General features: G+C 46.8%; 1 protein-coding gene across 1 annotated transcript in view; it reads right to left on the bottom strand.

Annotated features, from left to right (window-relative positions):
• Window positions 1-17,340, bottom strand: part of GPD1L (glycerol-3-phosphate dehydrogenase 1 like) — a 65,646-nt gene that overhangs the window by 26,391 nt on the left and 21,915 nt on the right. Inside the window, exons 2-3 of the mRNA XM_053600097.1 lie at window positions 14,463-14,640; window positions 518-658 (exon numbers count right to left, since the gene is read on the bottom strand). Coding sequence (XP_053456072.1) covers window positions 518-658; window positions 14,463-14,640 — 319 coding nt within the window. The remainder of the gene's footprint in view (window positions 1-517; window positions 659-14,462; window positions 14,641-17,340) is intronic.

The following is a 17,340-nucleotide window of genomic DNA, read 5'->3' as shown; positions in this document are numbered from 1 at the left end:
GTAGAGTGCTGTAGCATCATAGCTCACAACAACCTCAAACTCCTGTGCTCAGGTGATCCTTGCCTCAGCCTCCTGAGTAGCTGGGACTACAAGTGCTCACTACAATGCCTGGCTAATTTTGGAGACAGGGTCTTGCCCTTGTTCATGCTGGTCTGGAACTCCTGAGCTCAAGCAATCCACCTGCCGCAGCCACCCAGAGTGCTGGGATTACAGGCCTGTGAGCCACTGTGCCTGGCCTTCTAGTATTTCTATTATTGAAACTAGCTGGGGCCTACATTCATAAATGAAGGAAATGCTCATTTCAGTTTGAGGTTTACATGAATTTAAAAACCAATGTTTTCCCTCTGCACTTAAGTGCATAAACTTCCTGAATTCTATCTACAGACCTTGGGCAGTGGTTTGTGAACTTCTGGTTTAAACCTCCGCTAATGGTGATTCATTTCACACCTAAAGCAAACCACTAGTGATTCCAGTGGCTGAACCCCCTTCATGGACTGGAAGCTCGCACTAGAGTTACCTTGATAAGGGTGATCCCCAGCGCTTCCTTGGACACTCTCCCGGTGATTTCATCACAGATTCTGTGGATAAACTGGTGCGGAATGACAAACACCAGCAGGTCTGCATCCTGTACAGCCTCGCGGAGATTTGGGATAGCCACCTGTAACCACAAGGCAGAGGAAGCCTTTACTCCCACACCAAACGGTTTCACGCACAGACCACTTACTGATCAGACGCCTACTGTGTGCAGACTGACAACAAAGGCAGGTGTGGTGTTTGGTTCGCCTTTCTTATTCTTTATGGGGGTCTGAAGCCAGGAGGGCCCTGCCTCTGTCACCTGCTGGGCAAGGGACTTACCCATGCCGTCCTCAGTTTCCTTGTCTGTAAAGGGCAGTCACAACAACACCGTGTGGGTTGCTGCTCTCCCACCATCCTGCCCTGCTGCTCCCCAGGAGGTGCTTTCTAAGGACTGCTTCCCCAGGCTCCCATACTCTTGACTTCCAGGTAGTTTCAGCCCATGGCGGGGGTGGGGGGTGGGGGTGGGGTCTGTCAGGAGATCAAAGGGTGCAAGGAGAGGCAGGTCAGGGTATTCCTCAGCCTGCCCAGGCTGGCCATGGCCCCCAGCCAGCTTCATTCCACACTTCCACCTCCTGCCAGGCAGCCCCTCTCTCAGGTCTCTCAAGCTCTCAGGCTGGCTTCGTATACGTTTCTTCCCCTTTCCTTATCTCTGAGCGCTTCGCCAACCCCTCAGCTCCCTTGACTCTGCCCCTGTGGCATCTTTGTAAATGGCCCCATATTAAACTCTCCTTTAAGGGTGCTGCTGTGAGGAATAAATGCCACAGAGCCGACTCTGGCAGCTGGTGTGCACTCAGCTATGTGTGCACTCAGCTGGTGTGCATGGCAGCCATGACGACGATTTCTTTCCTTGAGATAAGGACAAAGAAAGGTTGAACACGGGCAGAGGGAAGGGGATGCAGTGAGGACACTAGGGCACAGGGTCTCTAGCACAGACCGTTTGTTGCCACCCAGTGGCTGTTTTCCCTTCTTTCTAAGCATCAGAACCCCCAGTGTTGAGCCAGGCTCCTGAGGGGCAGGAAGGAAGGCCCCAGCCCCCCTTGCAGTGAGGTGCACCTTGTGCCTCAGTTCTGACCCATGGAGCGGAAGTGCAGGTGCTGCTGGTGACTTCTGGGAAACATCCCGGAAGAGCTCGCTTCTTCCCTTGGCCAGAGGGAATGTGAAGAGATGGCTGGAATTCAGATAGTGACCTTGCACCATGAGACCATAAGACCATGAGGAAGAGACGCATCCTGAGATGGCAGAACAGCAGGACAAGAGGCATCTCTGACACCGTGACACTACTGTACTAACCGGGAATGTCTTCCTCGTGAGAGAAAAAACCAAATTTACCTTGCTTACCTCACCGTAACTTTAGATTTTCCGTCAAACATACCTAAACTTAACTATAATTGTTACAATTCCCAGAAAATATTCCTGGTTCTCAGAATGAAAAGCCTTGGATAAAAATCCTTCTCTGAAGGAACTCTGTCATAGGAACATCATCTGGAATGGGCAAGCCTCTGAGGAAACGTGATTTAGGGATCGTAAGGAAGACCCCCAGGTCCTAACCAACATTCCTTTTCCCGCTTCTCCAACACCACAGAATTGTAAGCCGCTCACTGGTCATCCAGCTGGAGACTGCATTCCCAACAGCCCCTGCAGCTCCCCGTGGCCGTGGGCCAAGCTCCCAGCAGTGGAATGTGAGAAAACGGTGTGCACCACTATGGCCCAGAGCCCTCAGAACAGTGGGTCAGCTGCCACCTCCACACCCTCTCCACAAGAAAAGGAAGCATGAGACCAAGAGTAATGGTGTGAAAAAAAGTTGCCAGACCAAAGAAAATAAATCTCTTACTCTTTATGTCACATTATCACGTCTCTAGCTACACCTTAGCCCATTACCTGGACTAATATATATGCTAAGAGTTACTCCCTCAGGCATGAATTCCCCCTAGGAAATCTATCTGAAATTATTGCATTCCCTTATCCCTTCAGTAGGTGAGAAGGACTTCTATAATTTATTTTGCCCAGCCTCTATCCCCTTTCTTTCTAGAAAAAATGTCCCTAAATATCCTTTCAACAGCTATGGTTTCCTCCATGAACCACGCAATTTGAGTGGAATTAGCTCCTTCCTCATTTCAGGAATAATCCTTAACTGCTTATGCCAGTGGGCACGTTAAAGAATCTGAGCTCATGGACAGCTCCTGTGGCTCAAAGGAGTAGGGCGCTGGCCCCATATGCCAGAGGTGGTAGGTTCAAACCCAGCCCTGGCCAAACTGCAAAAAAAAAAAAAGAATCTGAGCTCATGAGAAATCAGCAGATGTCTGCTAGAGCTCTAGGGAACAGATACTTCCTTACTCTTTAGTAGTAGCTGTAGGTCTTTCCTTGAACAGAGTGGGATGCTGGTGTGAAGTCTGGAACTGCTGCAACCATTTTACAAATGTGAGAGGAGAATCTATGTCATGGGGTTCTCATGTGGACAAAGCCACCTTTGTGGACTACAAAGTAGAGAAAGAGAGGAAAAAAGAGTTACGTTAACATCACGTGAGCTGCTGATTCAGGCTACGCTTGAAATCACCCCTACCTGGATCTTCAGTCACATGAGCCAAATCATTTTCTTAGCTTAACCTACTTTGAACAGCAACATAGTCATTCCCCATATAGCAGACGACAATCAAAGCTGAGCACGTCTCCCTCTTTACTCATACACCCAAAGAGGCCTATTTTCCTCTTCAGAGGGGCATCTGCAGACTAGCAGGCTAGGCTGGGGAGTCACAGGTGGTAAAGATTTATGACCCCAAATCCAGCTGCTATATCAGTCTTCTCGCACCTAGAGATTCTGTCCCCTTCAACAAAGCAGTTTCTGATTCTATTCCATGAACCTCCTGATGTCGACCCATAATCCACCTGCTGACCCTTTATTGGCAAAGCTCTCTTTTGCTTTCATGTGGTCCCTCCCATCCCGCCACAGCCTTCACAGGCACTCTGATTCCTCATTCCTTCTTGCATTATTAGTCTTGCTTAGCTGGAGATTTATTCTCCCTACTTCCCCTCTCCACTGCAGCCCGGCAGCCTGACTTTTAATTAAAACCTTTCTACCTCTCTGGACCTGCTTACTATTTCTCCTCTACCCCCAGCTCTCTCTCTCTCTCTCTCTCTCTCTCTCTCTCTCTCTCACACACACACACACACACCCCATTTCATTCTTTTCAGGGCATTTTCAACATGGTGAAATGGAAAAAAAACCACCAGAACCAAAGAGAAAAGATACAGGTTTGAAGGTCTGAGTTCCACAGGTGCAACTGCCTAGCTGTGTTACCTTTAGTGCGTGACTTAGTTGCACTGACCCCAGTTGGCCCATATACAGAAAGGGGGTAAAAACTACCTTTCCTGCCTAGCTATTTCACAGGGTGCTTTCAAATTAAGCAATGTAAGTGACAGCGCTTTGAAACTACAAAGACCTTAACAAATGAAAGAGATTATTCATCAGAAAAAGCCATCTGCCTCCTATAAATCCTTAACTTTTAAGAAGTCAACACATCCCATATCCCATGTTAAAAAAATATTCTCTCTCGGCTTGGTGCCTGTAGCTCAAGCAGCTAGGGCACCAGCCACATACACCGGAGCTGGTAGGTTCGAATTCAGCCCAGGCCCGCCAAACAACAATGATGACAACTACAATAAAAAATTTTAAAAAAGCCAGGCACTGTGGCAGGCACCTGTAGTCCCAGCTACTTGGGAGGCTGAGGGAAGAGAATCGCTTAAGCCCAAGAGGTTGCTGTGAGCTGTGACTCCATAGCACTTTACCCAGGGCAACAGCTTCAGACTCTGTTTCCAAAAAAAAAAGAAAGAAAAAATTCTCAAGGAAGCTGCCGGTTGGTCAGGATCTCTTCCTATCTCTTACATTTCCTTCTTAAATAAATCAAAGAGCCTGCAAGTGGCAGGGAATGGCAACTGGTCTCTAGGACAACGTGACTGGGGGCTCATCCTCCTTGAAGGAATACTTTGGGTTTAAACTTTTATTGTATTGTAATAATACAATAAAAGCTGCATTTAGGGTGGCACTGTGGCTCAGTGAGTAGGGCATCAGCCCCATCTACCAAGGGTGGTGGGTTCAAACCCGGCCCCAGCCAAACTGCAACAAAAAAAATAGCCGGGCGTTGTGGCGGGCACCTGTAGTCCCAGCTACTCGGGAGGCTGAGGCAAGAGAATCACCTAAGCCCAGGAGTTGGAGGTTGCTGTGAGCTGTGTGATGCCATGGCACTCTACCGAGGGCAGTAAAGTGAAACTCTGTCTCTACAAAAAAAAAAAAAAAAGGCTGCATTTGTATGCACATTGTATGCCTATGGTCCATTCACAGAACATTTTTCCTCTTACAAAGTATGAAAATGAATTCTCTTCAACTAATGAAGTAATTTGAATCTCATTTTTTAGAATAAAACCTTTGGCTAAGCCTCTATCTTATCTTCAGCTCTGAAAATAATAAAGACCCTGATTTGGAAATGTTTCAATGCTGCTTTTGTGAGCCTTCTTCCAAAAATCTTTCTGATGGTGTCTACCATTAAAGTTCCTGAAATATGCTGGGAAGGACAACTCAGAACAATAGTGCATACTTTCTGATGGCAAGGAGGACAAATACATCAGCACTAATGAATCTGCTGGGGGCAGTGGCTCACACCTGTAATCCCAGCACTCTGGGAGGGCCAAGGTGGGTGAATTGCCTGAGCTCAGGAGTTCCAGACCAGCCTGAGCAAGAGCCAGATCCCATCTCTAAAAACCAGCCAGGAGTTGTGGCGGGCGCCTGTAGTCCCAGATACTCAGGAGGCTGAGGCAAGAGAATCACTTGAGCCCAGGAGTTTGAAGTTGCTGTGAGCTCTGATGCCACAGCACTCTACCCAGGGTGACAGAGGGAGACTCTGTCTCAAGAAAAAAAATAAGGGCTTGGCGCCTGTAGCTCAGTGGTTAGGGTACCAGCCACATGCACTGGGGCTGGTGGGTTCGAATGTAGCCTAGGCCTGGTAAACAATGACAAAAACAAACAAAAAACTAGCTAGGCATTGTGGCGGGTGCCTATAGTCCCAGCTACTTCCGAGGCTGAGGTAAGAGAATCACTTAAGCCCAAAAGTTTGAGGTTGCTGTGAAGTATGAGGGCAGGGCACTCTACTGAGGGTGACATAATAAAACTAAAAAGAGAGAGAGAGAGAATTAATGCATCAGGGCTGGTTGGCTTAATCACCAGACTTTCAGGAGTCCAGGGCTTCTGGTCAAGGCTAATAAAAACCTAATAATAAATAAAAATCATTGAAAAGAAACCAGTGTGGACAAGCCGGAAGGTTTTTTTGTATTTCCTAGATTAGTTACCACTGTATACTATGTGTACTCCAAAATTTTTTACATATTAAAATCTTATCAGCAGTTATCAGAGTGGGCACTGCAGACTTACTTTTTGACCCCACAAGGATGCTATTTTGTGGCCTCTAAAGCCAACTGTGATTAAAATGCTTTCTCCATTCATTTATAACTATAAACACAATCAGTGGATGAAATTTGGGGAATAAAAAGTACAAGCAGGAAAGTAAGAACTGCTTATAATCCTAGTACTAAAAATAATCACTATCAACATTTTAGTACATTTCATTCCTAGCCTCCCCACCTTTTTTTATTTTTGAGGCAAGGTCTTGCTCTCTCATCTGGGCTAGAGTCGAGCAGTACCGTCATGGCTCACTGCAACCTCAAACTCCTGGGTTCAAGTGATCTTCCTGCCCCAGTTTTCCAAGTAGCTGTGACTATAGACATGTCTCACCACACCTGGCTAATTTTTTTAATTTATATAGAGATGTGGGCTTGCCTCAGGCTAATTTCGAATTCCTGGCTTCAAGTAATCCTCTCACCTTGGGCTCCCAAAGTGCTAGGGCAGCGGTCCTCAACCTATGGGTCGCGACCCCTTTGGGGGTCAAACGACCCTTTCACAGGGGTTGCCTAAATATATCCTGGATATCAGATATTTACATTACCATTCATAACAGTAGCAAAATTACAGTTTAGAAGTAGCAACGAAAATAATTTTATGGTTGGGGGTCACCACAACGTGAGGAACTGTATTAAAGGGTTGCGGCATTAGGAAGGTTTAGAACCACTGTGCTAGGGTTACAGACACAATCCATAGCACCTAGCCCCAAGGCCTTTTGAGCCTACAGAAATATCAAAATCATACTTACAGTATTAAAGTGATAGTTTTTTTTATCTGTTTTTATATAGTATTATAAGAATTGTCCTATTATTCAAATAAAGTCCCCCCCCCACCAGGCCAGGCATGGTGGCTCACACCTTTAATCCTAGCACTTTGAGAGGCCGAAGTGGGAGAATTGCTTGGCTCAGGAGTTCCAGACCACGCTGGGCAAGAGTGAGACCCTGTCTCGACTAAAAATAGAAAAACTAGCTGGGCATAAGAAGTGCATGCCTGTAGTCCCAGCTACTCGGGAGGCTAAGGCAAGAGGATTGCTCAAGCCCAAGAGTATGAGGTTGCTATGAGTTATGTTGATGCCATGGCCCTCTACCCACGGTGACAGAGTGAGACTCTGTCTCAAAAATACATAAAGCTCCCTCCCCCCCCAAAATCCATGAGCCTTATCATACCAGTATCATAGTAATTCATGAGGGATAAATAACGATAATCCAAATAAAAGATAGTAAAGGCTATCATTTTTATTTGATGTCTTAGGACCATTAAAATGATTCTTTTTTTTTTTTTGAGACAGAGCCTCAACCTGTCGCCCTGGGTAGAGTACTGTGGTTATCACAGGTCACACAACCTCCAACTCCTGGGCTTAGGAGATTCTCTTGCCTTGGCCTCCCAAGTAGCTGGGACTACAGGCACCTGCCACAATGCCCGCTATTTTTTGGTTGCAGTTATCGTTGTTCGGCGGGCCCGGGCTGGATTTGAACCCACCAGCTCTGGTGTATGTGCCTGGCTCCTTAGCCGCTTGAGCTACAGGGGCCGAGCCTAGGATCATTAAAATTATTATTATTATTTTGAAACACAGTCTCACTATGCTACCCTTGATAGAATGCTGTACTGTCACAGCTCACAGCAACCTCAAACTCTTGGGCTTAGGCGATTCTCTTGCCTCAGCCTCCCAAGGCGCCCACCACAACGCCCGGCTAGTTTTGGTTGCAGTTGTCATTGTTGTTTAGCTGGCCTGCGCCAGGTTCGAACCTGCCAGCCTTGGTGTATGTGGCCAGTGCCCTACCCACTGAGCCACGGGCACTGCCAAAAATTAAAACACTTTTGTGCTTCAAAGGATACCATCAAGTAAGTAAAAAGATAACCCACAGAATAACTGTGAATCATATCTGAAAAGGGTCTTTTATTTAGAATACATAACAAATTCTTACAAAATTAATAAGACAATCCAGTTTTTAAAACGAGCAAAGGATCTGAATATTCATTTCTCCAAAAATACACAAATGGCCACATAAGCACATGAAAAGATGCTCAACATTGTTAGTGATCAGGCAAAAGAAAATCAAAACAATTAATGAGATACCATGTCATACCCACTAGAATAATTAGCATTAAAAAGCCAGATGAGGGCTTGGCGGCCGTAGCACAGTGGTTACGGCACCTGCCACATACATGGAGGTTGGCGGGATGGAACCTGGCCCGAGCCAGCTAAAACAACAATGACAACTATAACAAAAAATAGCCAGGCATTGTGGCAGGCACCTGTAGTCCCAGCTACTTGGGAGGCTGAGGCAAGAGAATCACTTAAGCCCAGGAGTTGGAAGTTGCTGTGAGCTGTGGCGCCACAGCACCCTACTGAGGGTGAGATTCTGTCTAAAAAAGAAAGCCAGATAAATGCTGGTGAGAATATGGAGAAACTGGAAGCCTCATACACTGTTGATAGGGATTTAGAATGCTATAGCCACTTTGTAAAAAAAAAGTCTGGTAATTCCTCAAAAAGTTAAACACAGAGTTACTGTAGGACCCAGAAATTCAATTCCTAGGTATAAACTTAGAAGAACTGAAAACAGATGTTCACATAAACATTGTACATGAAGGTTCATAGCAGCAGTCTTCATAATAGCTAAGAAATGGATAAGCAAAATGCGAAACATCCATACAATAGACAGAATTCAGCCACAGAAGGCAGGAAGAATTGACATGTGACACAACGTGGGTGGATAGGGACAGCATTATGCTAAGCCAGTGAGGCTGTGACAGGTGACTATACATTACACGGTGCCGTTGGTATGAAGTGGTAAGAATAAGCAAATCTACAGAGACAGAAAGTAGACAGTGGTTGCTCAGAGCTGGAGGACAGAGGGAGAAAACAGGAGGTGACTAGTAAAGTTACAATGAGATGGAAATGTTCTCAAATTGACTGCAGTGACAGTTACACAAATAAGTGATTGAATTGTATGGTCCATGGATTATATATCTCAGTAAAGCATTTTCCTTTTCCTTTTTCTTTCTTTTTTGCAGTTTTTGGCTGGGGCTGGGTTTGAACCCACCGCCTCCGGCATATGGGGCCGGCTCCTTACTCCTTTGAGCCACAGGCGCCACCCCTCTTTTTTTTTTTTAAGAGACAGAGTCTCACTTTATCGCCCTCAGTAGAGTGCTGTGGTGTCACAGCTCATAGCAACCTCCGGCTCTTGGGCTTAGGCGATTCTCTTACCTCAGCCTCCCAAGTAGCTGGGATGACAGGCACCTGCCACAACACCCAGCTAGTTTTTTTTGTTGCAGTTTGGCCGGGGTTGGGTTCGAACCCACCACCCTCAGTATATGGGGCCAGCGTCTATTCATTGAGCCACAGCCGACACCCAGTAAAGCATTTTTCAAAACAGCCGGCAGAGTCTTAGAAGACAAAAATGAGTGGCAATGACGACTATATTTCTTTTTTTTTTTTTTTTTTGTAGAGACAGAGTCTCACTTTACCACCTTCAGTAGAATGCCATGATGTCACAGGACTCACAGCAACCTCTAGCTCTTGGGCTTCCGCGATTCTCCTGCCTCAGCCTCCCGAGCAGCTGGGACTACAGGCGCCTGCCACAACGCCTGGCTAACGACAACTATATTTCATAAAGGACACTGTAATGGAAAGACTAGCGTCACACTGAGACTAGTTGAAGCTGGAACAAGATGGCAGAAGAACCTTCTGCCTGGATGAACTCTGAACACAGGCTCAAAATAGAGAGCTATAAAACAGGATCAACAATTTTCATCCTGCAATGACAGGAAATAACAAGTGTTCTTTTCATCCAGATCTAAGGGGAAATCACAGACCCAGACCAGTTCAGCTTTTAGTGAGCAGGTGATGGTACAGTGAAGTCCTTCTATTACTAACAAAAGGTTCCCCTGGGGAGGGGCATCACATGGAACCTGGGGGAGGGTCAGGTGTAGGGTGAGGGGCCAAACAAAAAGACTCACAATCCTGGTTGGGCATGGTGGCTCATGCCTGTAATCCTAGCACTCTGGGAGGCTGAGGAGGGCAGATCCCTTGGGCTCAGGAGTTCCAGACCAGCCTGGGCAAGAGTGAGATCCGGTCTCTACTAAAAAGAGAAAAAATTAGCCAGGCGTTGTGGTGGGCATCTGTAGTCCCAAGCTACTTGGGAGACTGAGGCAGGAGGATGGCTCAAGCCCTGAGTTTGAGTTTGCTATGAGCTAAGCTGAGGCCATAGCACTTTCGCAGGGCAACAGAGTGAGATTTTGTCTCAAAAAAAAAAAAAAAAAAAGACTCACAATCTCTGGGCGGCGCCTGTGGCTCAGTCGGTAAGGCGCCGGCCCCATATACCCAGGGTGGCGGGTTCAAACCTGGCCCCTGCTGAACTGCAACCAAAAAATAGCCGGGCGTTGTGGCGGGTGCCTGTAGTCCCAGCTACTCAGGAGGCTGAGGCAAGAGAATCGCTTAAGCCCAGGAGTTGGAGGTTGCTGTGAGCTGTGTGATGCCACGGCACTCTACCGAGGGCGATAAAGTGAGACTCTGTCTCTACAAAAAAAAAAAAAAAAAAAAAGACTCACAATCTCAAGTCAGCACATCAACTGACTGATATCAAAAATAATAATCCTGTGTTGATATCAATGCAACAAGTCTCTTCTGCTTGAATTTACATGGGACTGTAGCTCAGTGGTTAGGACGCCGGCCACATCCTTCAGGGCGTGACAAAGTGAGACTCTGTCTCAATAAAAAAATAAAAATAAATAAACTGGCTGTCCAGGCCAGGCACAGTGGCTCACACCTGTAATCCTAGCACTTTGGGAGGCTGGGGCAGGTAGATTGCCAGAGCTCAGGAGTTCCAGACTAGCTTGAGCAAGAGCGAGACCCCCATCTCTAAAAGTAGCCAGGTGTTGGGCAGCGCCTGTGGCTCAAAGGGGTAGGGTACGGGCCCCATATGTGGGAGGTGGCGGGTTCAATCCCAGCCCTGGCCAAAAACTGCAAAAAAAAAAAAAATTAGCCAGGTGTTGTGGCCAGAGCCTGTAGTCCCAGCTACTTGGGAGGCTGAGGCAAGAGAATCACTTGAGTCCAGGAGTTTGAGGTTGCTATGAGTTGTGACTCCACAGCACTCTACTAGGGGGTACAAAGTGAGACACTGTCTCAAGAAAAAAAAAAAAAAAAAAGACTAGCTGTACAGGTGGTACCAAACAGGGAGATGTGGGCGGAGACGCTGGTCAAAGGACACAAATTTCAGTTAAGTAGAAGGAATAAGTTTGAGAGACTATCAGACACCACTAGGAGCCTGCGAGTGAATTTCTCCTCCTTTCTTTGGGGCCTGTCTCTACCAGTGTCGGGTGAGTGGTGGAGTCAGTAGGCCGGCCAGGCTCCCAGTGGTGGTGGCTCCCGCCTCCTCCATGTCGGCTCCTTCCCTCCCACTCTCCCTGTTCACAGCACAGGCTCGAGCTTCAATGGAACTACTTGGCAGATTCCCCTCCTCCAACATTCCTTGAGCATCTCCTGAGGAAAAGCAGCATCCTAGATACTGTGGGTGAACAGAGAACCAGAACGTCAGGGTCACGCACCTGGGGCAGGCGGAGGCGGGCAGACAGGTACACAAGGACAGGCACAGAGTTGTGTAGGAGGGATGACAGCGAGGTACATAATTTACAGAAGGACTAGGGCAATCAGTGATGAGGAAAATGAGAAAAGTTGAGGCTCAGAACTGTCTCCCAAAAGGATGGACTAGAGATGGCCTCAGAGGCCTTCACTGCAAGGGGAACAACCAACTCTTTCATTCTTTTATTTTTATTTATTTATTTTTGAGACAGAGTCTCACTGTATCACCCTTGGTAGAGTGCCATGGCGTCACAGCTCACAGCAACCTCAAACTCTTGGGCTTAAGCAATTCCCTTGCCTCAGCCTCCCAAGTAGCTGGGAATACAGGTGCCTACCACAACACCCGGCTATTTTCTTCCTGCACTTGTCACTGCTGTTTAGCTGGCCTGGGCTGGGTTCGAACCCCCCAACTTTGGTGTATGTGGCTGGCGCCGTAACCACTGTGCTACAGGTGCTGAGGCAACAACCCTTTTATTCTTTCCAGCAGATATTTGGACAACTTAGCTGCTAATCTCACAGCCCTAGCGATCCTTCCTGCCCCTACCACCTGCACCAAGAGTAACTTCAGGGAGATGCTGGCTCTTCCTAGTTCAGTGATATGGAGGAGAAGGTCAGCACTGGCTGGATGGTGACAGATTGAGCAGACTCGGGGATGAGTTCACCAGGAATCCAGTCCCCACTGTGGCCCTTAGCTGTGTGACCTTGGCAAGTTCATTAGCCTCTCCGAGTCTGGGTTTTCTCCCCTGTATAACCAGAATCATCATCATAATAGGAAAACTAATAGCAACAACCTAAGAGGGTCATTGAAGGGATTAAATGAGACAATGTGTTTATGGCTTATTAACACAGGGCTTGACACCAACAAACACTATCACTGAAAACCAAATAAAAATCTTCAGTGAGCCAGGCCCTTTTGTCTCCAACCATCATTGCATTTCTTGGTTTACAAATCAGCTTCCCAGCACAACTTTGTGAAGAAAGTAATGCCATCTTATTCCTCTGTCACCAGCACCAACGCTGTGCTTTGAAGCACCGTACATGCTCACAGGGTTTAAAGAGTGGATATATGCAGGAGAGGGCATTCACTGACAAAAAAGATGAGTTTTTCAGGTTAACCATGGGAATCAGGAAGCCACAACTGTCTGGTTTTAAAACAGACTATGACAGAAAGCCACCAAAGGGTAAATCTAGCCACAGAGAAAAGTTCATGAATTCCACTCCAACAACCAGCAGAGTACACCCTCTTCACTCCGCAAGCTTATTTCTATTTTCCCCTGCAAGTCAAGAGAACAAGGTCAGCCAATAACCTATATTTTTCTCTCCCAGACCTAATAAGCTTGAATTTTAAACTGTCAGCCTTACATTTTCCCATTTTCTTCTATCTCCTTCTGTAATTTAGGTCTTGACCCTGATTTTAATTACAGACCAATGCATTAGCTGTCCCAGCACGCTGATCAAAGTAGTATGCACTTAGAAAGGGCATCTCAGGAGCTATTTGGCAAGGCTGTTTGTTTCAGCTCTGATGAGACCAGCACTTTGAATGTCAAGGAAGAAGCCTATTATGGGCTGTACTTTGTCCCCCCAAAATTCATATGAAGTCTTATCCCACAGTACCTCAGAATGTGAATGTATTTATCTTTAAAGAGGTCATTAATTTAGGCCGGGCATGGTGGCTCACGCCTATAATCCTAGCACTCTGGGAGGCTAAGGTGAGTGGATTGCGAGCTCACAGATTCGAGGCCAGCCCGAGAAAGAGTGAGAGCCCATCTCTACAAATAGCCGGGCGTTGGCTCAAGCGGTTAGGGCGCCAGCCACATACACCTGAGCTGGCAGGTTCGTATCCAACCTAGGCCCACCAAACAACAATGATGGCTGCAACCAAAAAACAGCTGGGCATTGTGGCAGGCGCCTGTAATCCCAGCTACTTGGGAGGCAGAGGCAGGAGAATTGCTTCGGCCCAGGAGTTGGAGGTTGCTGTGAGCTGTGATGCCAAGGCACTCTACCCAGGGCTACAGCTTGAGGCTCTGTCTCAAAAAAAAAAAAAAAAATAGCCGGGCATTGTGGCAGGCACCTGTCTGTGGTCCCAGCTACTCAGGAGGCTGAAGAAAGAGAACCATGAGTTGGACGTTGCTGTGAGCTATGATACTACAGCACTCTCCCCAAGGTGACAAAGTTAGAGTCTGTCTCAAAAAAGAAAAAAAGGTCATTCATTTAAAATTACATCATTAGGGCAGGCCCTAATCCAAGATGACTACTGTCTTTACAAGAGGAGATAACGACATAGTTCCGAGGACGACCATGTGTGGACACAAGGAGGGATGCTGCCTACCAGCCAAAGAGAGGCCTCAGAAGACATTCTGATCTCAGATTTGAAGCCTCTAGAATTATAAGGGGATACATTTCTGCTGTTTGAGCCACCCAGTCTGTGGCACGTGGCTACAACAGCTCTGGCAACCTAATACAAAGCCCATTTCTAGCTTTAGGAAAACCAAGACCAACCAGCCATGGTAGTGGAAAGGGGAGCAGCATTCTCCCTTTCTAAGTCCCAAGCGCCACCCAGCTGAGCATGCCTTGCAAAATGAACCGAATGTACATTTGTTTTTTTTTTTTAGAGACAGAGTCTCACTTTATTGCTCTCGGTAAAGGGCCATGGCGTCACAGCAACCTCCACCTCCTGGGCTTATTAGGTGATTCTTTTGCCTCAGCCTCCTGAGTAGCTGGGACTATAGCACCTGCCAAAATACCCGGCTATTTTTTGTTGCAGTTTGGCCAGGGCCGGGTTCGAACCTGCTGGCGCTCTACCCACTGAGCCACAGGCGCTGCCCGAACCAAATGTACTTTTTACCCCCAAAGCCTTACCACATTTTCTGGCAGCTTGTGTCCAGGAAGATATTTTACATTTTCATGGTCCTTATTTATGATGTCTGTCAGTTTTCTCCCATTAACCGTTTCTTCAAAGACCCACATCTTGACGGTGGGAGCAAACTTCTGAAGTTTCTTGACATTATTACCAATTATTTTTGCAACAGCTGAACCCCTACAAAAGAAACCACGGACAAGAAAAAAAATTGAACCTACTTGGGCAGAAGGAAAGAAGCATTCAATTAAAATTCAGAAGACTTGTGCTTTGATTCTGATTCAAGCACTGAGCTTGTTCAAGATGAGATGTATCTCAGCCCCAAGCCATTTGAAATGTGGTTGTTTTTACATGGAGCACCACCCCCTGTGATCAGGAAAGCTGCAGAATCTGGTGCAAGGTCAAAAAGCACCAGTCCTTGAAAGGAGTAAGAATCAATCTATCTTGGAAGACAGTGTCACAGGTGGGAGAGAAATCCACCTAAAAGCATGAAAACGACACTAGAGGGGTTTTGAACGAGATTAAAATGTAGCTACTGTAAAATAAACTCTGTTCTGATGACCTGCAGCAGGCCCAAGGCAGAATCAGAATGGAAAAACAAGAGCACACCTGGACTCCAGGAAAGGAGCAGAGTGAGCCCACTGGGCCCAGCTGGCTGAGTAGGCTGCACCCTTTTCTCCCCACTGAGTAGGCATCCTGCCAGCCTCCGGCCCCCAAGCTCCCCTTTCTCTGCATCTCTATTCAGCAAACAAGTTCTGGCAGTGGCTCAGGGTCCCACGAGCTCTCTCAGGGAAGGAGAATGGACCCTGACTTGTTGACAGCAGTCTCTGGCAGCAAAGCAAGCTGCGGTCCTGCAGCGGAGGTGGTCGGGTGGGCCCGGGTACACGTGCCCACCTCATGCAATCTGAGGGCAGGGCCAGGTGGGCACCTGATCCCAGCTGAGCCCATCAGTTTCTCCATTAGGACTTTGAACAGAGCAATAGCTTGTTTCTTAGAGAACTTTTCCTGGGGTCGGGAGAAAATGAAACAAAGTGGCAAAGAGCATAGTGCCAAGTCAAGAGTTAGGGCATTTGTTATTTTTTCTCACAATTATTATTCTCAACACAATTTGGTGACACAAAGGACGGGGTGATCGCAAGGAGAGCAGCCAAGCGGATGCAGAAGAACGTATCTGAGGTGTTTATTTTACCCTGACGAATCTCAGCTATTCTAACCTGAGACTACAATTCACGTTCTATAATATCTTTTAGTAAGCACAAAAATTCAAACAATTCTAACACAGATTATAATTATTTTCCCTTTCCTGAGAAAGAATGGGTGAACTGAAATAGTGGTTCTCAACTTTGGCTGCATACTGGAGTTACCTGGGAGATTACAAATCTTGAGTCCCAGGCTACATGAAACTGGCACTTGTATATGGGATCAGGCTCCCGGGAAACTGGCATCTCTATGTGGGATCAGACTCCTCGTGACTAGCCATACAGCCAGGGCTAAGACCCGCTGCTCTGCCAGAGGATCTAAAATGTTAGTACCCCCCTCCCTCACAAAAGAATAGCTGTAAATATCAAGGCTATGTGGCTGCATCTTTAAAATTCTTATTCTGTGCCAGCAAGACAGCTTATTAGATAAAGATCCATTGATCCAATTCTCCTCCTGACACTTTGTAGAAAGGAGGCTAGGAATCTCCCCACCATCACTGTCACCCTTATTCTAACCTTGGAAACAGCAGCTGACATACTCACAGGGAGATAAATGCTCTGGCTCACAGCGTCCCCTGGCATCAAGTAACCTGGCATCAAGTAATGCACACAAGGTCAAAAGGAACAAGTGTGCAGGCGTCCTCAAACTTTTTAAACAGGGGGCCAATTCGCTGTCCCTCAGACAGTTGGAGGGCCGGATTATAGTTTTTAAAACAAAAACTATGAACAAATTCCTATGCACACTGCACATATCTTATTTTGAAGTTAAAAAACAAAATGGGAACAAATACAATCACACCGCCTCATGTGGCCAGCGGGCCGCAGTTTGAGGACCGCTGTTAGGGGACTGAGCATCACCTGGTGGGGCTGTAAGACACAAGGAATTCGAGTCTAGTAAATCAAGAGGGAAAATGCATGAGGCGCTAGAGAGCCCTCCCACATCTTCCTGGAATGTGCCTGCTTCTCCCACCCCAGCCACCTCCTGGGGAAGCCAAGCATTGGAACCAGAGACAAACCTGGAGTATCGGGTGAAATAAGTTAAAACGTAAGTGAACATTGGTACTGTAAGAACTAAGCCCACCAGACCATGTCTGCACATTGTTTGGGGTTCAATGGGGCTTAAAGTGACAGGACAAAAATAAGTGAGGGAAACTCCAGTTCCTTTATTATATTTACTTCTGTGGGGTCATCACAACCTCGCTGCGCCTCTTCCTGGTTTCATCAATAATGTCATTCATCCATTCACTCTTTTTCTTTCTTTCTTTTTTATGAGAGTCTCACTATGTCTCCCTTGGTAGAGTGCTGTAGCGTCACGGCTCACAGCAACCTCAAACTCTTGGGCTTAAGAAATTCTCTTGCCTTAGCCTCCCAAGGAGCTGGGACTACAGTCACCAGCCACAACGCCTGGCTATTTTTGTTGTTGTTGTTGCAGTTGTCATTGTTGTTTAGCTGGCCTGGGCTGGGTTCAAACCCACCAGCCTCGGTGTATGTGGCTGGCACTGTAACCACTGTGCTACAGGCACTGAGCCAATTCTCATTTATTTCAGTCACCAAATACTTACCCAGCACTTATTAAGCATAATGCTTTGGGCTAGATGCCGGTGATACAACAGAGGAAAGGCAATGCCTTCTTTGCTCTCAAAGCTTCCCACCCACTCAGGAGACAAACAAGGTAAAAGAA

The sequence above is a fragment of the Nycticebus coucang genome, chromosome 8 (genome assembly GCF_027406575.1).
Source record: "Nycticebus coucang isolate mNycCou1 chromosome 8, mNycCou1.pri, whole genome shotgun sequence".
Lineage (NCBI taxonomy): Eukaryota > Metazoa > Chordata > Mammalia > Primates > Lorisidae > Nycticebus > Nycticebus coucang.
Note: the sequence above shows the minus strand (reverse complement) of the source record. Positions and strands in the feature narration are given on the sequence as shown.